General features: G+C 44.7%; 1 protein-coding gene across 12 annotated transcripts in view; it reads left to right on the forward strand.

Annotated features, from left to right (window-relative positions):
* LOC121578155 (calcium-dependent secretion activator 1-like) overlaps nucleotides 1-20,172 on the forward strand; it is a 148,708-nt gene extending 128,536 nt beyond the window's left edge. For 4 of the 12 annotated variants that reach the window (XM_045223783.1, XM_045223786.1, XM_045223789.1 and 1 more), the window contains 14 exons: nucleotides 2,305-2,411; nucleotides 3,101-3,130; nucleotides 3,757-3,765; nucleotides 5,414-5,570; nucleotides 6,003-6,144; nucleotides 7,479-7,643; nucleotides 8,946-9,101; nucleotides 9,346-9,493; nucleotides 9,603-9,677; nucleotides 9,841-9,924; nucleotides 10,068-10,100; nucleotides 10,470-10,577; nucleotides 18,722-18,826; nucleotides 19,304-20,172. In XM_045223783.1, coding sequence (XP_045079718.1) covers nucleotides 2,305-2,411; nucleotides 3,101-3,130; nucleotides 3,757-3,765; nucleotides 5,414-5,570; nucleotides 6,003-6,144; nucleotides 7,479-7,643; nucleotides 8,946-9,101; nucleotides 9,346-9,493; nucleotides 9,603-9,677; nucleotides 9,841-9,924; nucleotides 10,068-10,100; nucleotides 10,470-10,577; nucleotides 18,722-18,826; nucleotides 19,304-19,480 — 1,496 coding nt within the window. In that variant the 3' untranslated portion in view covers nucleotides 19,481-20,172. The remainder of the gene's footprint in view (nucleotides 1-2,304; nucleotides 2,412-3,100; nucleotides 3,131-3,756; nucleotides 3,766-5,413; nucleotides 5,571-6,002; nucleotides 6,145-7,478; nucleotides 7,644-8,945; nucleotides 9,102-9,345; nucleotides 9,494-9,602; nucleotides 9,678-9,840; nucleotides 9,925-10,067; nucleotides 10,101-10,469; nucleotides 10,578-18,721; nucleotides 18,827-19,303) is intronic. The other 8 variants (XM_045223791.1, XM_045223792.1, XM_045223793.1 and 5 more) reach the window with 4 other exon arrangements.
* Nucleotides 20,173-23,083: the final 2,911 nt, after the last annotated feature.

Consider the following 23,083-nt stretch of genomic DNA (forward strand, 5'->3'; position numbering starts at 1 on the left):
GACTGGAGCCGCTGACCGGAGCTGGACTGGGCACCAGTGGAGCGGACTGCTCTGGCTCCGGAGTGGAGCCGCTGACCGGAGCTGGATCAGGCACCGGTGGAGCGGACTGCTCTGGCTCCGGAGTGGAACGGCTGACCGGAACTGGATCAGGCACCGGTGGAGCGGACTGCTCTGGCTCCGGAGTGGAGCAGCTGACCGGCACCGGTGGAACGGGCACAGGCCGTGCCGGACTGGACAAACGCACCACTGGTCTGGTGCTAGGAGCAGGCCCGGGCCGGACCGGACTAGGAACACGCACCACTGGCTTGGTGCGAGGGGCAGGTACGGGCCGGACTGGCGACTCGCACCACTGGCTTGGTGCGAGGAGCAGGAACAGGCCGGGCCGGGCTGGCGACGCGCACCACAGGCTTGGTGCGAGGAGCAGGAACAGGCCGGGCCGGACTGGCGACGCGCACTACAGGCTTGGTGCGAGGAGCAGGAACGGGCCGGGCCGGACTGGCGACGCACACCACTGGCTTGGTGCGAGGAGCAGGAACGGGCCGGGCCGGGCCGGGCTGGCGACGCGCACCACTGGCTTGGTGCGAGGAGCAGGAACGGGCCGGGCCGTACTGGGAACACGCACCACTGGCTTAGTGCGGGGAGCAGGAACGGGCCGGACCGGACCGGACTGGTGACACGCACCACTTGCTTGGTGCGAGGAGCAGGTCTGGGTTCCTTTATTAACCCCCGCTCCTTCTGCTGCCTAACCAGCTCCTCTCGCCGTGCCTCTACACTTTCCTTCTCCCTTTTAGCCTCCTGTAGCGCCTCCTTCTGACCGAATAACTCCTGCTCCCTCTGAACCAATAGCCCCCGTAACATGGTGGCCTCCTCTCCTAACCTGCAGACCCGCCCTTTAACGGCCTCCTGCTGCCTCGTCGTCCACACCGTGTGCCCCCCCCCAAAATGTTCTTGGGGTTGCCTCTCGGGTCTCCGTTTCACCTCTCCTGCCTGGGCTTCCTCCTTCGCCCAGGGTCCGCTATCGGCTAATCTCTCCTCCTTCTCCCTCATCCCTTTCAGGGCTTCCATATGCTTGGCCAGATCCTCTCTTATCTCCCCCCAAGTCCATGATCTCTGCTCCACTACCTGTGTCCAGGGTGTCTGCTGCTCCTGGGCACGCTGCTTGGTCCGTGTTTGGTGGGATCTTCTGTCACGTTCGTTGAATGACGGGACAGACCAAGGCGCAGCGTGATATACGTACATGTTTATTTAACTTAATAAACACCCGACAAAACAATAAACGAAACGTGAAGTCCAAGGTAGCACAGACAACATACCTTACACGAAACAAGATCCCACAACTACACAGTGCCAATAGGCTGCCTAAGTATACATTTACATTTTAGTCATTTAGCAGACGCTCTTATCCAGAGCGACTTACAGTTAGTGAATACATATTTTTTTTATACTGGCCCCCCGTGGGAATCGAACCCACAACCCTGGCGTTGCAAACGCCATGCTCTATCAACTGAGCTACATCCCTGCCGGCCATTCCCTCCCCTACCCTGGACAACGCTGGGCCAATTGTGCGCCGCCCATGAGTCTCCCGGTCGCGGCCGGCTGCGACAGAGCCTGGATTCGAACCAGGATCTCTAGTGGCACAGTTAGCACTGCAATGCAGTGCCTTAGACCACTGCGCCACTCAGGAGCTCAAGTATGATCCCCAATCAGAGACAACGAGCGACAGCTGCCTCTGATTGGGAACCACACCGGCCAACATAGAAATACACATACTAGATAGAAAACATAGAACTACACAACATAGAATATACACACCCTGACTCAACAAATAAGCGTCCCCTGAATCAGGGCGTGACACCTCCAGGACCGGAATTGAAGAACCCTGCCCTAGATCTTACCAGCTATATCTGTTACAAACTCAACATTGAAAATCAGAAGCAGAAAAAGCATTAAGAGCACAAGAGCATTTTGCATGATGAGTATAACAATGCATTTGTTTTCTCTATGGGATTGATTTAGTCCATTGATTCTACCTGACTGTGTTGTCCCATATCTCCTCACACTGACTGTTTACACACCATGCACCAGTACCAGTTCATTGGGTGCATGCTTTAGAAACCATATGATACTCTCATCTTTAGTGCTAGAGGTCTGTGTGGTCCTTGTGCGTGAGAGAGAACCAAAAGCACTTATGTCTTTAATTTAAAATATTTCTGGAGTTAACGATATAGATGTGAAGCACCATTCTAACAGATTCTGTTAGCTACCCCTCTCTGCCTAATTAACCCCCCCATCCTTCTGCTCCAGAGAACGTAGGCCGGTTAGTCACGCCCGCCAAAAAACTGGAGGACACTATTCGCCTGGCCGAGCTAGTCATAGAGGTCCTCCAGCAGAACCAGGAACATCATGCAGAGGTGAGTGGGTAACCCCTCCTCTCCTCCTTCTCTCCTCCCTCTCTTTGTCTATGTCACTTCTTTACCTCCTCTGACACCTCCTTCACGGCATGGAGGAGGGAGCTAGTCTATTCCATCCTGACACCTGTGTTTGTATATAACGCTGTCTTTGTGCATGGGGTGCCTTTTTAATCAAAGAGTTAATATACAGCCAGAAATCCTTAATGGAAGATATACTGAATGTTAACATTGTACCAGGTCACTATTTCTACCCGAGGAGGCATTTTAAAGTAGGAAGTGTGCAGTTCCCTTCACTTATTCATCATTCATAACCCTGGTGGTACAATGTTATATAAAACATTGGTTGCCTTGAAAGATGGTAATGCCTTAATGATTTCAGCTCAGTGTGTATAGTAGAGTAGAGACCAGAACAGTATAGGTAGCTCTAATGTAGGCTAGGTGCTCCTAGTCGGACTGAACTGTAGGTGATGCATGCTCATTCCGTGTTAGCTGAGAAATTGGAACATGAAATAGAAACAGCACTAAATAGCTTTTCCCTTTCCTTTGTATTTCCTAAAAGTATAATAAACTAATGTAAAAAAAAACAGCATGATGAGCATGTATAGAATTACTATAGGCGATCCTATGGGATCGATAAGATTAATGCAGATAAGCAGATTTATTCTATCTCTCTGACATATGCTTGACAGGCTGCAGTCACAAGTTCTGGAGATCAATCGGTACAGTATAATTATTTATCTTTCTTTTCAGTCCCATCACAAACCTCCTCTCCCTATGTATCGCATGTTGACCTGCACAGAGACTAGGGCTGCCCTTAGTGTTGTAAGGCTGAGGGGAATACACTAGAGAGGGATGGGTGGCTGTTGTGTGTTAGTGCAGAAACATCAGCTAACACACTGAATCTGTAAAGCACCACAATACTATAGGCTGCACAACATCACTTTGATCATAGAGCATGTCCATGGGGCCATAAAGACTGGTCGTCTTCTCTCTAGCAGCATGTTGAAGTGAGATATACCACAGTATTCTCTGTGTGGTTCTTTTAGGGTTTGATTGAATCCAAAACACTACCATGAATGTGTCTCTCCTCTCCTCCCTCCATCCAGCTTTAAGTTGGGTTTCAAATCACGGTTCACACTCTTCAAAAATGTAGAACATTCCTCTTCCTTCCAGCTTCTCCTCTTCCATCTCTCCGCTCTGTCCCTCCTTCCGTCTAAGAATTGTTCCACCACTCAGAAACCCTTTATAGGAATGCCTGATACTGTAGATACATTACTGTTTACTATCCTGTACATCTCCCTGTGTTTTCACTGTCTGTGTGATCGGTGATATTCGCTCCCTGCAGGGCAAAGAGGTACGTGGTGCAGTTGAATGAGAACCCCCTCTCCCCTCTAACCCTGTAATGGTTTGTGCATGTCCACTGGATGCCCTGCCCCCTTTCTCTGAAGTGTTGGTACTGTCCTCCAGGACTGCTCATTTGAGCCTGTTGTGAATGATGGTGCCTGCTGCAGCATTAGAGCCTGTACCCTCTCTGGCTGAGCCTGCGCACTGAGCCTGGGCGTGCAGTAGAGGCCTGGGCCTTGCCTGAGATCCCCTCCCCCAACATACAGTAGGATGGAGCCCCCAGTTTACCTGTCCATCCATCCCTCCTTCCTGGAACTATAACCTCCTCTCCCTGAGTCCACACTCACTCCCCCTGCCCTGTGTATGATGATGATGATGATGGAGCACAGCTTGGTCTGCTGCCTGTACTATAGCACTAATGATTTATAGTGTTGTAAATAGTCTTGGAGGGGGTGGGCAGGTAACTGGGCAGACAGCAGGTAAGTGAGGACTTGACTGCAATGCCATCCCCCTGTGCTGGGCTAGCTATAGTCCCCCAATGGCCGATGATTTTCAGGGGGTATTGATTCGATATGGAATAAAAGCATGCAACATAACGGGAAGGATTAAGCTTTTCACAGTTTAATCAGTTTCCCCTCTTGGAATTTGTCAAATGTCAAGTTTTTCAAAAGATGAGCAAATAAGCAGAGCCAAGACTGCGAGCACAGGAGCAACATCAACAGAAGCAGAAAGGTCAATGGAAACAGACATGGATAAATACCTCTTTCTGACCTACTAAGTACCATTGTTCACCCTAACTAGTCATCCCGAAAATCACTGGGGAAACCCATATCAAGTAACTTGGTTTGTACACAAATTGTCCCCCTAAAGACCCTGTAGTTAGTAGAGAAGCTATGTGCTGCAGTCTTCGGTCAGTGTGCCTACTTCCTATTATATGGCCAAGTGCAGTGCATGGACATGACCTGTGTCACATTCACATCTACTGAGGAGTGTTCTGTTGGTATGGCAATGATGTGAATGGTGGAAAACCGAGCTCATTCCTGATCCTGGAGAGCAAAGCATGTAGGGAGTTTTCCACGTCAGTCTGCATGAGAAAAGGTACCAAAGGCACCCCCCCAGGCTGTGACCCTCCCTCAATCTAGAGATAACTGATCAATAATCAATGAATAGAACATAATTACTCAGCTTTATGATATTATTATGCTATTTTTGGCTTTGTGTATAAATGTATTGTAAAGTTAATCTCACGTTGGTGGGAGGCTAGCTAAGGTTTTAAGCAGCCCAGATCCCTTTAGTCTTCACCAGCAAGAGCTGTGGATTGGTTTTACTCATTATTGGAGAACACATGGGTTTGCAAGGCTACATACATCCATTACTACAGTTAACTACATATAATCACTACATTTAACGGCCAACAATCCAAGTACACTGTGCCTACCTACCTACACAGAATATCAGTCCACAGTGCTTTGCTGGTGTGGGGTTTGTTAGAGCTCTGATTAGCTCCAGTACACGTGTGATCCTCCCCAGTCTGCTCTGCCCCCTCTCTGTCCAGCCTGCTCTATCCCATATCCTCACACCCTGACTGGGGCTTGTGTTCACCATTCACCCCCTCCCTGGTTCTGTCTCTGTCCTGTCCGGGCTGTGTGTGTGTCTAGGCCTTTGCCTGGTGGTCTGACCTGATGACGGAGCATGCTGAGACCTTCCTGGCCATGTACGCTGTGGACATGGACGCTGCCCTGGAGATCCAGTCTCCTGAGAGCTGGGACAGCTTCCCTCTCTTCCAGCTGCTCAACGACTTCCTCCGCACTGACTGTACGTTTCCTGTTTCTCTTCCTATATACACCAATGGCCTTCTCCATCCAATAAACATTAAGGAGCAAGTTAGACTCATGTCATATCTTGGAATGTGAATGGGCATAACCATCAAGTCAAAAGTCAAACGTTTTCACCCATCTTAAACAGCTAGAAGTGGTTGTGGCTTTTCTCCAGGAAACACCTTAGAAACAGTGATAGAAATAAGATAAGTTGGGCAACTCTTCCATTCAGACCAGATTCTTTTCAAAAACACATACTGTTCTGTGCCACACTAACACTGCTTGGTCCTGCCCCTCTGTGACGTTTAGGTTATAATATCAATACTGTATTCTCTCTCTCCCTCTTCTGCCTAGATCACTGCCCCTCTGTGATGTTTATTAACAATATAGCTATAATCTCTTTATTCTCTCTCTCTTCTTCTGCTTCTAGATCATCTGTGCAACGGGAAATTCCACAAACACCTGCAGGACCTCTATGCTCCCCTGGTGGTTAGATATGTGGACCTGATGGAGTCCTCCATCGCTCAGTCTATCACCAGGGGGTGTGAGGGAGAGTCCTGGGTGCCTGTAAAGTAAGGAACTGTCCCTCCTCTCACTAACTGTCTGCTCTTTAGGATGGCTGGAGAGAGACACTCCAACAAAACTAATATACTTCATGTTGTTCACTCCTTATTGAAATTTGACTGTCTCATCACACTCATTTACATTTTAGTCATTTAGCAGACGCTCTTATCCAGAGCGACTTACAGTTAGTGAATACATATTTTTTTTATACTGGCCCCCCGTGGGAATCGAACCCACAACCCTGGCGTTGCAAACGCCATGCTCTATCAACTGAGCTACATCCCTGCCGGCCATTCCCTCCCCTACCCTGGACGACGCTGGGCCAATTGTGCGCCGCCCATGAGTCTCCCGGTCGCGGCCGGCTGCGACAGAGCCTGGATTTGAACCAGGATCTCTAGTGGCACAGTTAGCACTGCGATGCAGTGCCTTAGACCACTGCGCCACTCAGTCAGAGCAATTTAAGGAGAGTTATAGATAAGGAGTTTCTTTTCTGATAAGGAAAACATATCCCGATAGGCATTAATATAACTTTTATTAGGATACATAGGCCTTGGAAATGAGTTATTCCAACTTCAGAAACAAATTCAACCTGAATATGATGGTATGACTCATAAGGTATTATTAAAAAATATTAGTTTTGTCATCAGAAGCTCCAAGCTTTAGCGGATATTGCTCTGTAAAATTGCAAAAGTGCAAGAGGGCGATACTGTGCCACATTCATGACCCTCATCATGATTAGGTCACATGTAGTTTAGTTGAAGTCAATCTCCAAAATGTCCATCCTTTTTGTTTTATGGACTAACCTTCATAGTGTGTGCTTTGAAATGTCGCTAAGGACAGAAGCTGTCCAGTGTATTTAGTGTTGCTAATTTGCTCTTTTTCACTTTATAAGTAATGCTTATTGATTTGTCATGTCATTTATATTTTGCTTTGCTTTCTTCATAAAGGAAGCTCTTTACGAAGCTCTAAACCTCAAAGGAAAATGCATATTTCTAGACTATAGGTCTTATTTTTATATAACTTTGCAGTTTTGTCTAACTGCTGCTTTTATACTGTATGTGTCTCTGTGTCTCTGAAATCCACCGCTTATTCTAAATGTAGTAGGTCCTCTTTTTCTATGTGCTTCAGAAAAAAACTGCTTCTCTAACTGTTGGTCTTGTTTACGTGTGCCATTTACATACTATGTATCATGTCAGAAGAGGTTTCTTTGTGTGACTTTTCCTCTTGTGTTCTGGATTTGATTACTTTTACTGTACAGTGTCACATGGCTTTGATCTGCAGCAGTGTCTACATTACCACTGTTATGGATTTATTTTGTTCTTTTTGTCTGTCTCTTCTGCAGGAGCTTAACAAGTAATCTGCCCAATGTGAATCTCCAAATACCAAATGTCAACCTCCAAATTCCCAAAGTACCAAATCTGCCGCCAGTAGCAGGACTATCAGTTAACCTTCCAACAATGCCTAGTTTTTCCACCCCGTCATGGATGGCTGCTATCTATGTCCCTGAGTGTGTATTCAACTAGTTCACCTTAGATTTATGTGCATCAGCAACGTGTTGCCTTGGTATGAAGATGTCCCCTAGGTCCCCATGTCACAGGTCATTGACAATTGAAGACCATCAAATTAAAATATTGATTTACATTTTGAAGTGTCTCTGCCAACAACCTGCTTAGACATTATGTAAGGGAAGATACCTTTTTTCTCAACTACATAGGCTAGTGCATGGCACGCACATTCCAGATAAGACTACTTTACCATTACGTTCCTCAAATCAAATCTGTGGTAAAAATTAAAGCGGTCTTTACCGATCCTTTCATGTTCATGCCAAGAGCACTGCTAGGGGGTTAAATACAGTAGTTTAGGCTTGTTTAGAGTTTAGACTTGTTTGTTCTTGAAATGAATGGCTGTCTGATGCCTTCTCATTTCCCCTCAACACGCATGCAGTTGAGCTGTGAGGTACAGAGATACAGATCCAAACCAAACTTATCTCTCACTGGAAGTTTTGGGCTTTGTTGCACTGAACTCTATTGCAACAGTGGACATAATTAATCTGGAATTTTCTGTCCAATGTGTATCTCTCCTCTCTCCAACAGTTTTCATAATTGCACTAGCTGTAGAGAATAAAGTAGTTAGTCCATACTGCTCATGAATAGTTGACTGTACCACTGATTGCTAATAGAATATACAGTTGAACATCCGAGCACCTTCAGACAGGACTGCATGGTGTGTTTAATAGCTACTATACTGTAGTATACCCACCCTGTACTACCAGCCTGAGGACATGGGGGGTGAGAGAGGGGGCTGCTCTTTAAGAGTTGTATTTTCTGTGATTGATCATGTATACCCAAAACAAATCAAGTTCAATAGAGATCAATTAAACCTATTTTTGAACACAAAATTATAGCCATTTTTCAAGGCACACCTTCCCTTACCTCTCTCCTCCCCCGCTCTGTGTAGACACAAGTCAGTGTGTAAGATATCTGCAGTGACTATCCTGCATGATCCCACTTCACACCTAAAGGGTTAATAATAACCATGTGCTACAGCATGGTTATTTCAGTGTTGAAGTCAACCCTGACCTTTTATTTCCCCCATACACTGACTGTCTGTCTAAAGAGATGAGCTGATATTTATAAGTTGAGTTAATAAGAAGGACATTACTCTGGAACAGTCGGTCGGTGTGTGGTCAGAATAAAGGACCTTTGACCCCAGTGTTGAGGTGTGGAGGACCAGCATCCTCCTTTACCCCCCCCTGACCCCTCCGTCTTCTATGACCTTTGCCCTCTGACCTGTTTGTGTTTGGATGCAGCAATGGCTCTGGGACATCAGAGGACCTGTTTTGGAAGCTGGAGGCGCTGCAGACCTTCATCAGGGACCTGCACTGGCCCGAGGAGGAGTTCGCCAAACACCTGGAGAACCGCATGAAGCTCATGTCCAGCGACATGATCGAGAACTGCGTCAAACGGTGTGTGTGTGTGTGGGGGGGTCAGTGTGTGGGGTCAGTGTGTGTGTGTTTCTGTATGTTTGTATTTCTCTGTGTTGTGTTGGTATCAGTGTAATGTGGGTGTCAGTGTTGGGGTGTGTGTGTGTGCAGTGTTGTGTCGTGTTGGTGTTGATGTGTGTCTCTCGATCATGTGGCTGGACATGAGCCTCTGCCTCAAACAAAATATGATACATTACATGGAGATGTTCCCTGATGTGTATTGCAGCACTAGGATGGCATTTGAGTCCAAGCTGGCAAAGAGCAGCAGGGGAACAGACTTCCGCATCTCCGCAGCAATATGCACCATGTTCAATGTGATGGTGGACGCGAAGGACCAGTCCGCCAAGCTGTGTGCCATGGAGATGGGCCAGGAGGTACGAATGTGGCGCAAAGGTTCTGGGTTCAATTCCCACAAGGAATCACATGCACTTTTGAAAATGTAGCACCCAAATAGATGAACTGTGTGTTATTTTGGTCTTTCAGAAACAGTACCACGCCCAAATAGATGAACTGATTGAGGAGAGTGTGAAGGACATGATCCAACTCATGGTGGCTAAGGTACACTTCTTTCTTCTTCCTAATGATACGTGACTCATATTGTGGTTGGCCTCATAGTGCTTTGTGGTGCTAGAAAAGAAGAACAAGGTGATTTGTGGTCTGGGATAGATCTTGTTGTTAGTTGTTTGTTTATTTGTTGTTTGTGTGTCTCACTTCTTCTCAGTTTGTGGTTATTCTGGAGGCCCTGTTGGCCAAGATCTCCCGATACGATGAAGGCACTCTCTTCTCATCTTTCATGTCGTTCACGGTAAGACTAGGCTTCTCTACTGTATCTCCTCCAATATCGTGGCAGATGGAACGATGTTTCTGTCAATTATTCTAGTTATATTGGTGACTGTGCAAATGATGCAATTCTCATCTTTTCTTGTCACAATCTGTCTGTAATTTCAGGTGAAAGCTGCGTCAAAGTATGTTGATGTCCCTGTAAGTGTGCTGCAGTCCCAGTTGATCTCTGTAAAATGTCAAACCAGTAAAGCTATGTGATCTGAAAGGAAGTACATATAATTCAATACATTCTTATGTGTTTGGGGTGATTTTACTGTACTGTGCAGAGCAGAACATTTTTTGTCCCATAACCCCTTTCCTCTGCCCCTCCCAACCCTGCCTCTATGTATTTTCTTTAGTACTTTTTACTGTGTGAGTAGGTATATAGTACATTATATCATTATTTCATTTCATAGTTTTCAATATTTTATTCATAAAGTTTTCCATATTCTTTAGTATATTTTCAATAAATTTTTACATAATACAAATGACAGATTTACAATGTCTCTGTTTCTGTTGTGTTTGCAGAAGCCTGGGATGGATGTTGCTGACGGTTACGTGACCTGTGTTCGCCACTCTCAGGACATCCTGCGAGATAAGGTCAATGAGGAGGTGTATATAGAAAGGTTATTTGATGTAAGTAAGATGCCGTCTCCTCCTGACCAATAGGAAGGGGGGTTTCCAAAATGTGGCAAAACAATTGTGACAGAGAAGGGATATGATATGTCACATTTTGAGACCAGGGGCTGTGTGTATACCTTCCACAGCCTGGTACAAAAGAGGCTTGTGTTTTATTATCTTCTTCTACTGGCTTTTCTACTCTATCTTTTCTTCTTCCTCTGCTGCTGCCCACTGTATTCTGGTGTGCATTGCCACAGTGCTTTTGGACCTTTGGGAATTGGTTGGATCCCTTTTGTTTACAAGCAAAGAATCCAAACAAGCACCATCAGGCAGGATTATCGAAAGCAGTGCTCTCTGGGTAAAGAAAGATATGGGATTATGTACAGATAATCTAATTCACTCCAACACTAGGATACATAATAACTAACCCAAATAATATATAGTACTTTACAATACAGATGTCAGATCTGAATTTGTTGATTATAATTAATGGACATTTTTGTAGGGGTTGATAGATTTTTCATAAAGAAAAATCAAGCCTGAAATGTCAAAGTGGAAATTACAAACTTCAGAAGCCTTTTTAAACCTCAAACACTCTAAAAGGTTTAAATGTCATGCATTGCAGGAACGTTCTCCTGCAACAGGGTGATAAAATTAAGATCCTACATCTGTACACGTTCATGTTTGAATCGGTCAGGCAAAAGCGAGGGATATGAGAGCACTGTCTTACAAGCACATAATCCTTATGTGGTACATTTGAAATAATGTGTCCACCATTTTCGTGAGGTGTACTACAGTGATGTGTGTCTACTTCAAACCCCTGAAATGTATAAACTGTACAGTATTGTGGTGCACAGATGTGTGTGTGTGTGTTGGCTTTGTGTGTCTGAGAGGTGTGCGGTACAGTGATTCAGTATGTGTATTGGTTGTTTATTAGTGTGTTTGAGAGGTATTATTGGTGCAATAGAATTCTGTTCCTGCGCTGTCACTGTGTGTGTTGGCTTTGTGTGTTTGAGAGGTGTGCTGTATGTGCTAGAGTGGTGTGTGTTTTGTGCTTGAGAGGTGTGTAGTACTATTGTGAAGTATGTTTGCTTTGGTCTTTGAAGTCAACACTGGCTGTCCCTGTCTGTCTCTTGTTTTTACACTGCTGAACAGTACCACCTCCACCTCCCTACTGTTTCTGATGTGTGGCTGTTAGTATAGCTGCTTCTGACCTGGCCCTACCCGGCACTACCATGTTTGACTGTTTACGTCTTTTGAGCTGTGGATGTTTTGGTTGCAACAGTGTTTAACTTTGTATTTCTGTTAGTGTCTGACGATTAGATTGGTGGTTTTATAAACATTATTATCTCTCCTAATGCTATTATATTACATCCATCTCTTTGCATGTATCGGCAAAACTCCCGAATGCTGCATCTCTCTCTCGCTCTCTCTCTTTCTATCTTTCACTTATTCATTTCAAAAAAGTTACTTTTTTTCTCTCTCTCAATTCTTTCTTTCTTTCTTTCTTTCTTTCTTTCTTTCTTTCTTTCTTTCTTTCTTTCTTTCTTTCTTTCTTTCTTTCTTTCTTTCTTTCTTTATTAACCCCATAACTCCTGCCGCCTCCTCTCTCTTCAAAAAGTGGCACTTATCTCTAATGTTGCATTGATTTAGCACATTATGTTGAATGGCATGATTTCAAGTCAAATAATCTTCCTGTGTACATCTTCTAGCATGACCCTTCTCCTCTTAGAGTTCTGCCTCAGTCCTACTACTATACTACCATACTACCATACTACTACTGTATACTGCCATACTAACATACTACCATACTACTACTGTATACTACCATACTAACATACTACCATACTACTACTGTATACTACCATACTAACATACTACTATACTACCATACTACTACTGTATACAACCATACTAACATACTACCATACAATCAATCAATCAATCAATTTTATTTTATATAGCCCTTCTTACATCAGCTAATATCTCGAAGTGCTGTACAGAAACCCAGCCTAAAACCCCAAACAGCTAGTAATGCAGGTGTAGAAGCACGGTGGCTAGGAAAAACTCCCTAGAAAGGCAAAACCTAGGAAGAAACCTAGAGAGGAACCAGGCTATGAGGGGTGGCCAGTCCTCTTCTGGCTGTGCCGGGTGGAGATTATAACAGAACCATGCCAAGATGTTCAAAAATGTTCATAAGTGACAAGCATGGTCAAATAATAATCAGGAATAAATCTCAGTTGGCTTTTCATAGCCGATCATTAGAGTTTAAAACAGCAGGTCTGGGACAGGTAGGGGTTCCATAACCGCAGGCAGAACAGTTTAAACTGGAATAGCAGCAAGGCCAGGCGGACTGGGGACAGCAAGGAGTCACCACGGCCGGTAGTCCCGACGTATGGTCCTAGGGCTCAGGTCTCTCAGTTGGCTTTTCATAGCCGATCATTTAGAGTTGAAAACAGCAGGTCTGGGACAGGTAGGGGTTTCGTAGCCGCAGGCAGAACAGTTGAAACTGGAATAGCAGCAAGGCCAGGCGGACTGGGGACAGCAAGGTGTCATCATGCCCGGTAGTCCTGACGTATGGTCCTAGGGCTCAGGTTCTCAGAGAGAAAGAGAGAACGAGAGAATTAGAGAGAGCATACTTAAATTCACACAGGACACTGGATAAGACAGGAGAAGTACTCCAGGTATAACCAACTAACCCCAGCCCCCGACACATAAACTACTGCAGCATAAATACTGGAGGCTGAGACAGGAGCGGTCCGGAGACACTGTGGCCCCATCCGAAGAAACCCCGGACAGGGCCAAACAGGAAGGATATAACCCCACCCACTCCGCCAAAGCACAGCCCCCGCACCACTAGAGGGATATCCCCAACCACCAACTTACAATCCTGAGACAAGGCCGAGTATAGCCCACAGAGGTCTCCACCACAGCACAAACCAAGGGGGGGCGCCAACCCAGACAGGAAGATCACGTCAGTAACTCAACCCACTCAAGTGACGCACCCCTCCCAGGGACGGCATGAAAGAGCACCAGCAAGCCAGTGACTCAGCCCCTGCAACAGGGTTAGAGGCAGAGAACCCCAGTGGAGAGGGGAACCGGCCTGGCAGAGACAGCAAGGGCTGTTCGTTGCTCCAGCCTTTCCGTTCACCTTCACACTCCTGGGCCAGACTACACTCAATCATATGACCTACTGAAGAGATAAGTCTTCAGTAAAGACTTAAAGGTTGAGACCGAGTCTGCGTCTCTCACATGGGTAGGCAGACTGTTCCATAAAAATGGAGATCTATAGGAGAAAGCCCTGCCTCCCGCTGTTTGCTTAGAAATTCTAGGGACAATTAGGAGGCCTGCGTCTTGTGACCGTAGCGTACGTATTGGTATGTACGGCAGGACCAACTCGGAAAGATAGGTAGGAGCAAGCCCATGTAACGCTTTATAGGTTAACAGTAAAACCTTGAAATCAGCCCTTGCCTTAACAGGAAGCCAGTGTAGGGAAGCTAGCACTGGAGTAATATGATCAAATTTCTTGGTTCTAGTCAGGATTCTAGCAGCCGTATTTAGCACTAACTGAAGTTTATTTAGTGCTTTATCCGGGTAGCCGGAAAATAGAGCATTGCAGTAGTCCAATCTAGAAGTAACAAATGCATGGATCAATTTTTCTGCATCATTTTTGGACAGAAAATTTCTGATTTTTGCAATGTTACGTAGATGGAAAAAAGCTGTCCTTGAAACAGTCTTGATATGTTCGTCAAAAGAGAGATCAGGGTCAAGAGTAACGCCTAGGTCCTTCACAGTTTTATTTGAGACGACTTTACAACCATCAAGATTAATTGTCAGATTTAACAGAAGATCTCTTTGTTTCTTGGGACCTAGAACAAGCATCTCTGTTTTGTCCGAGTTTAAAAGTAAAAAGTTTTCAGCCATCCACTTCCTTATGTCTGAAACACAGGCTTCTAGCGAGGGCAATTTTTGGGGCTTCACCATGCTTCATTGAAATGTACAGCTGTGTGTCATCCGCATAGCAGTGAAAGTTAACATTATGTTTTCGAATAACATCCCCAAGAGGTAAAATATATAGTGAAAACAATAGTGGTCCTAAAACGGAACCTTGAGGAACACCGAAATGTACAGTTGATTTGTCGGAGGACAGACCATTCACAGAGACAAACTGATATCTTTCCGACAGGTAGGATCTAAACCAGGCCAGAACTTGTCCGTGTAGACCAATTTGGGTTTCCAGTCTCTCCAAAAGAATGTGGTGATCGATGGTGTCAAAGGCAGCACTAAGGTCTAGTAGCACGAGGACAGATGCAGAGCCTCGGTCTGACGCCATTAAAAGGTCATTTACCACCTTCACAAGTGCAGTCTCAGTGCTATGATGGGGGTCTAAAACCAGACTGAAGCATTTCGTATACATTGTTTGTCTTCAGAAAGGCAGTGAGTTGCTGCGCAACAGCTTTTTCTAAAATTTTTGAGAGGAATGGAAGATTCGATATAGGCCGATAGTTTTTTATATTTTCCGGGTCAAGGTTTGGCTTTTTCAAGAGAGGCTTTATCACTGCCACTTTTAGTGAGTTTGGTACACATCCGGTGGATAGAGAGCTGTTTATTATGTTCAACATAGGAGGGCCAAGCACAGGAAGCAGCTCCTTCAGCAGTTTAGTAGGAATAGGATCCAGTATGCAGCTTGAAGGTTTAGAGGCCATGATTATTTTCATCATTGTGTCAAGAGATATAGTACTAAAACACTTAAGTGTCTCTCCCGATCCCAGGCCCTCGCAGAGCTGTGCAGATCCAGGACAGCTAAGCCCTGGAGGAATACGCAGATTCAAAGAGGAGTCCGTAATTTGCTTTCTAATGGTCATGATCTTTTCCTCAAAGAAGTTCATGAATTTATCACTGCTGAAGTGAAAACCATCCTCTCTTGGGGAATGCTGCTTTTTAGTTAGCTTTGCAACAGTATCAAAAAGAAATTTTGGATTGTTCTTATTTTCCTCGATTAATTTGGAAAAGTAGGATGATCGAGCAGCAGTGAGGGCTCTTCGGTACTGCACGGTACTGTCTTTCCAAGCTAGTCGGAAGACTTCCAGTTTGGTGTGGCGCCATTTCCGTTCCAATTTCCTGGAAGCTTGCTTCAAAGCTCGGGTATTTTCTGTATACCAGGGAGCTAGTTTCTTATGACAAATGTTTTTCGTTTTTAGGGGTGCAACTGCATCTAGGGTATTGCGCAAGGTTAAATTGAGTTCCTCAGTTAAGTGGTTAACTGATTTTTGTCCTCTGACGTCCTTGGGTAGGCAGAAGGAGTCTGGAAGGGCATCAATGAATTTTTGTGTTGTCTGAGAATTTATAGCACGACTTTTGATGCTCCTTGGTTGGGGTCTGAGCAGATTATTTGTTGCGATTGCAAACGTAATAAAATGGTGGTCCGATAGTCCAGGATTTTGTGGAAAAACATTAAGATCTACAACATTTATTCCATGGGACAAAACTAGGTCCAGAGTATGACTGTGGCAGTGAGTAGGTCCAGAGACATGTTGGACAAAACCCACTGAGTCGATAATGGCTCCGAAAGACTTTTTGGAGTGGGTCTGTGGACTTCTCCATGTGAATATTAAAATCACCAAAAATTAGAATATGATCTGCTATGACTACAAGGTCTGATAGGAATTCAGGAAACTCAGAGAGGAACGCTGTATATGGCCCAGGAGGCCTGTAAACAGTAGCTATAAAAAGTGATTGAGTAGGCTGCATAGATTTCATGACTAGAAGCTCGAAAGATGAAAACGTCATCATTTTTTTTTTTGTAAATTGAAATTTGCTATCGTAAATGTTAGCAACACCTCCGCCTTTGCGGGATGCACGGGGAATATGGTCACTAGTGTAACCAGGAGGTGAGGCCTCATTTAACACAGCAAATTCATCAGGCTTAAGCCATGTTTCAGTCAGGCCAATCACATCAAGATTATGATCAGTGATGAGTTCATTGACTATGACTGCCTTTGAAGTGAGGGATCTAACATTAAGTAACCCTATTTTGAGATGTGAGGTATCACGATCTCTTTCAATAATGGCAGGAATGGAGGAGGTCTTTATCCTAATAAGATTGCTAGGGTGAACACCACCATGTTTAGTTTTGCCCAACCTAGGTCGAGGCACAGACACAGTCTCAATGGGTATGGCTGAGCTGACTACACTGACTATGCTATTGGCAGACTCCACTAAGCTGGCAGGTTGGCTAACAGCCTGCTGCCTGGCCTGCACCCTATTTCACTGTGGGGCTAGAGGAGTTAGAGCCCTATCTATGTTGGTAGATAAGAGGAGAGCACCCCTCCAGCTAGGATGGAGTCCGTCACTCCTCAGCAGGTCAGGCTTGATCCTGTTTGTGGGTGAGTCCCAGAAAGAGGGCCAATTATCCACAAATGTTATCTTTTGGGAGGGGCAGAAAACAGTTTTCAACCAGCGATTGAGTGCTGAGACTCTGCTGTAGAGCTCGTCACTTCCCCTACTACTACTGTATACTACCATACTAATATACTACCATACTACTATACTACTATACAACACATACAGCCAACCAATCTCTGCACACACAGACCCAGCCACCCACCCACCTGCCTTCCAGGTCTGCATGCACTGCACGCACTTAGGCTCAACTTGACTGTGTGAAGTGGACAGGCATCCATCCGCTGATATCTGACCTCAAGTGCCAATCAAAAACCTCCTGACCAACCAGTCATCTCTACAGGACAAACAAACCTGGGTCCAATCAAATTAGAGCTAGGACAATTAGACCAATCAAACCATCCAAAAACCAACCAAACCAAGTCCATTCCTGACCCTCCAGGCCCTCATTTCTGACCCTCCAGGCCCTCATTTCTGACCCTCCAGGCCCTCATTCCTGACCCTCCAGGCCCTCAACCCTGACCCTCCAGGCCCTCATTTCTGACCCTCCAGGCCCTCATTCCTGACCCTCCAGACCCTCAACCCTGACCCTCCAGGCCCTCATTCCTGACCCTCCAGGCCCTCAACCCTGACCCTCCAGGCCCTCATTCCTGACCCTCCAGGCCCTCATTCCTGACCCTCCAGGCCCTCATTCCTGACCCTCCAGGCCCTCAACCCTGACCCTGCCTACTCACTCCACATTACTCAAAGTTTATCTTTTTTTCTGGACGTTCGAGGGAGGACGACTATTTCCTATCTTCCTTGGTTGATCACTCTTCTCTTGTTTGCTGTTCTCTTATAACTTGATCTCTGATATGAATCATCTAGATCAATCTTATCCTACACTCTGAATGAATGAAACTTTCTTCTGAAAAGGTATAAGAAAATAGCACAACTCTCTGCTCCTTGCCTGCCTAACGCTTTCCTCATTTTCTCATTATGATTTCATTTCCGCAAATGATCGAGTTGAAACGACACTGTGGAGTTACAGTATGTAGAATGAATGTTCTAAGACATTGTCGTGTTGCTAATAGGCATTGAAGAGTCTTCATAGGGCTTTAGCGCTAGTCTAGAAGTACATTTGAAGGAAATAATTTACTTATTTAAATTCAGATACCCTTACAGTATACAAATGATGTATGGCATATTATGTTCAGTTTATTGAAAACCATAGTAACATTCTGTCCCTGAGTGTACTGGAGCCAGAATGTTTGTGCTAGAAAACATAAAGATTTTATAGTTTAATGTCTACTACTAATACTAATGTCTACTACTAGTATACCCTGGCAATGTATTAATCATTTCATTGTTTCCCTCAGATTTTCGTAGTGTCCTGCAGTGATTGGAGAAATGGGAATTATGAAATAATTAATGTGCTTTTTTCTGAAATAAGTATTTTATGCATGTTCAGTGTGTGCTTCTATTCACCACTGCAGAGTTGTGTGTTCTGTGTGTGTGTGTGTGTGTGTGTTTTGAAATGTCTGTCCCATCTTTCCTGGAGAATACTGAGAATGTCTGTGTGTGTTAAGTGTCAGAAAGTACTTCCGTATGTGTGTGTGCTTTGCTTGTAAGACGTGCGTATGTGTTCACTAGATAACATATCAAGCTGCATCTTGATATGCAGAGAGCTCTAGTTTGCTTGAGTGTATGTGTTTGTGCTTGCTTTCATCTACCTGTGTGTGTTTTGCTGGAGAACGCTGTGTTTGTGTGTGTTGCAGCAATGGTACACAGCCACCATGAACCTACTGGGGACCTGGCTCACTGAGCGAATGGACCAGCAGCTCCATGTTTACCAGCTCAAGATCCTCATCAGGATCGTTAAGGTAACTCACTGGCAGGGGAGGAGTTAATAACCTGCACTGTAACCCAGGTACTGTAACTCACTGGCACCCCAGGGGTTAAAACTATTTTGACACTAGCGTCGCTTTATGTGATGGAAAGATGAGAATGTGATTGAAAGTATATGTTGAAAAATGTAGCTTAGTGGTGTGGTAGGGGTTATAGTGTGCTGGAGATGGGGTTTGGAGAGACCCTCATCTCTTCATAATCACTGTCATTGATTTCCATACCATGTAGTCTACCTCTAACTCGGTGAAACACGTTCTTTCTAGAGCCTTTAGTTACTTTCATTATTATCATCCTTCTTCTTCATCCCTCTTTACCGGCTAACCAATGTACTAATTAGCCATCCTTCTACTTCATCCATCTTTACCGGCTAACCAATGTACTAATTAACCATCCTTCTACTTTATCCATCTTTACCGGCTAACCAATGTACTAATTAATCATCCTCCTTGTAGAAAAAGTACCGTGACTTCCGTCTGCAGGGGGTGCTAGACTCCACCCTGAACAGTAAGATGTATGACACGGTGAGGAACAGACTGACCCTGGAGGAGGCCAACGCGTCCATGAAGGAGGGAGGCATGGGGGGCATCTCCATGAAGGACAGCGACGAAGAGGACGAAGACGACGACTAGAGCCCGGCACCACCCAACACCGGAACTGGCACCTCCCTTTACCCCCGTCTGACTCCTGTCTCCACACCCCACCCCCGACCCCCTCCTCTCACAACTTTTGACTTAGCCTGGTAACCAATGCATGTACCAACTCTGTTACTCACATATCCACTCAAGGACCTGTTTGTCAGCTCAAAATGCCCATGAAGGACCTGTAATAAACAATACAAATAGTAATTACTATACTGAGGAAACATGTTGAAAAAATAAACCATAATTGACAGTTTAGCTGTGTCATGCTGAAGATAGCACCGATGATATCTTTGTCTCATTGATTTCTAAATTCATTTCTATGTGTTCCTAAGCAATATGGAGTACCATTTGTTTGACAATGTTGAGTGAGATTATTAGGTGTGTCCCTGTCCAATGCAAACCTATATGGCGCTTCTTTGTCGTATTCTACATTCATTATAATGGTACATTTTCGTGACGATGAGTGTATGTACCCTTTTCTTTGTATTGTCTGTCTTTTAAGTGGATGCCAACTGCTTCAAACTGAAAATGACCCTCTGTATTTAAGTTCAAAGCTGTTTAGGATAAACATCTTCTCGTCTACTCACTCTACTCTCACCACCATAGTGGGGGCGGCAGGTAGCTTAGTGGGTAAGAGCGTTGTGCCAGTAACCGAAACGTCGCTGGTTCTAATCCCCGAGCCGACTAGGTGAAAAATCTGTCGATGTGCCCTTGAGCAAGGCACTTAACCCTAATTGCTCCTGTAAGTCGCTCTGGATAAGAGCGTCTGCTAAATGACTAAAAAATGTAAAAATGTAAAAAAAATCTTCTAGAACTTGCGTTTCGTCATCTGTGTCAATGCTCTGTGACTTCATAATCTCTCACCCTATCACTAACGAGACATCGTCCAGCAGCCATTTTGAACTAAAATGAGTGGGTATTCTAGAAATGCAATATTCTCATAGCTCCATTTTGATATCTTGTAGGAGATTATATTTTTATTTCTACGTTGTTGAAACGACCTTGAAACAGGTTCTACTCTATTTTAAATTGAGTTGCACTTTTACAGAGAAAAGAGCACTAAAAAGAAAATGTTTTTTTATTTACCTAAATTAAAGTTGGCCCGTCTTTTTTGTTTGATTCCGTAGTTGATTAGGATGAGCTGTGTGGCATTTCCTTGGGTCTCACTGTTGTTTTGTATATACAACGCTGTATATTGCATTCTGAGCCATCGCTGCATGCCTGTGGGTCCCCACCCTCTGAATGCTTTCTGTTTTCTGTGTGAAATTAGCTGGTGGATCATTCTTGCTTTTGCCTTATGAAAGTCAACAGTTGTAATATGCAAGAGCTGTGGCCTCTAAATAAAAATTACTGTACAAATACAAAGTTGTTTTCTGCTTTGTGTTATTTATATAATGTATGCCAATTACCTATTTAACCCAGGGAAAGGGGACGAGATGTTTTTAAATCTGCACACTGGGACAGAACAATGTACATAATGGTGAGGTTAGGTATAACTGTAAACCAACTACTGACAACCAGAGGGTGATATTGTTACCATAGAAAATAGAACTGACCTCCAAGCTCATCACTAAGCTAAGTCCCTGGGAATGAACACCACCCTCCGCAACTGGATCCTGGACTTCCTGACAGACCGCCCCCAGGTGGTGAGGGTAGGCAACAACACATCCGCCACGCTGACCCTCAACACGGGGCCCCTCAGGGGTAAATTCTTAATCACCTCCTATAATCCCTGTTCACCCACGACTGCGTGGCCACACACGACTCCAACACCATCATCAAGTTTGCAGATGACACAACGGTGGTGGGCCAGATCACCAACGACGATGAGACGGCCTATAGGGAGGTCAGAGACCTGGCAGTGTGGTGCCAGGACAACAACCTCTCCCTCAATGTGGGCAAGACAGAGGAGCTTATGATGGACTACAGGAAACGGAGGGCCGAACACGTCCCCATTCACATCGATGGGGCTGTAGTGGAGTGGGTCGAGAGCGTCAAGTTCCTCGGTGTCCACATTGCTAAGGACCTATCAAGGTCCAAACACACCAACACAGTTGTGAAGAAGGCACAACAACGCCTCTTCCCCCTCAAGAGGCTGAAAAGATTTGGCATGGGCCCTCAGATTCTCAAAAAGTTCTACAACTGCACCATTGAGAGCATTTTGACTAGCTGCATCACCATTTGGTATGGCAACTGCTCTGCATCCGACTGCAAGGCGCTACAGAGGGTAGTGTGTACGGCCCAGTACATCACTGGGGCTGAACTCCCTGCCATCCAGGACCTCTATACCAGGCGGTGTCAGAGGAAGGCCCTTAAAATTGTCAAAGACTCCAGCCACCCAAGTCATAGACTGTTCTTTCGGCTACCGCACAGCAAACGGTACTGGAGCGCCAAGTCTGGGACCAAAAGGCTCCTGAACAGCATCTACCCCCAAGCCATGACTGTTAAATAGTTAACCAAATAGTTACCCAGACTATTTGCATTTACCCTTTTTGCACAAACTCTTTTTGACTCTATGCACACACATTCAGTAGAGGTGCGTAGGTAAAATAACTGGGGAAGCCAATCCAGAAAAAAATGCCATATTACAACCTATGTGTTGTGATAATTGCATTATTTGCTCTATAATTAGTTAATATGCCTTGACACCGTGATATATAGGCCTAAGGCCGAGACAATAAGAAGACACAGTGGTAGAATAAATTCAACCACACATTTGTTTCATTACAAAACTGGAGAGTAACCTCTGTCTGGTGAAGTCCACAAAGCATATTGCATGTAACAAACAGTTACATGACCTACAGCATGGTCAAGCAAGGTTATGTTTCCCACATTTTTGGACTACTAAACAACTATTGATTTAGAACCACAGCGAGTTACCGCAAGTTGCAAAGAAAATAGGAGCTGCCTCCACTATTCCAGCACCATTTCAACTTCTACATTATCTAATCACCAATGCTTAGTCTAATACAGTGACAACAAAAATATACAAAAAATTATTTACTCCAATCAACGTAAGCTAAATATGATGTGGCTATCCATGGTACTGATTTCTGTGTGTTTGTGTGTGTGTGTGTGTGTGTTTGCAAGAAGAAAAAACATGTTGACTCACCCTATTTGTAGAGAAACACCAATGCCATCCTCCTCTTTCATGTTGCCTAAACGGTCTATGACTCTGTCATACAGTACATGCTTTTAGTTTTTGTTGTCCTAGGCCAGGCCAGCTAGTTAACATTAGCATCCTCTCAGGCCAGGGGCACAATGCATGAATTTATGGTTGGATCAGAATCGGCGTTATAATCATTGGCCAGTACGGAGAATTAAGTAAAACCACAAGTCAAAGCAACAATTCCATTTTGTTTTGTTGGCTTGTGATGTGATTGGTTTGAAGCCAAATCCAAACTGGCTTGCCTTGACACTTTTTTTTTTTTTACAGTGAGGGAAAAAAGTATTTGATCCCCTGCTGATTTTGTACGTTTGCCCACTGACAAAGAAATGATCAGTCTATAATTTTAATGGTAGGTTTATTTGAACAGTGAGAGACAGAATAACAACAACAAAATCCAGAAAAACACATGTCAAAAATGTTAT

The sequence above is a fragment of the Coregonus clupeaformis genome, chromosome 12, assembly GCF_020615455.1.
Source record: "Coregonus clupeaformis isolate EN_2021a chromosome 12, ASM2061545v1, whole genome shotgun sequence".
NCBI classification, from domain to species: domain Eukaryota; kingdom Metazoa; phylum Chordata; class Actinopteri; order Salmoniformes; family Salmonidae; genus Coregonus; species Coregonus clupeaformis.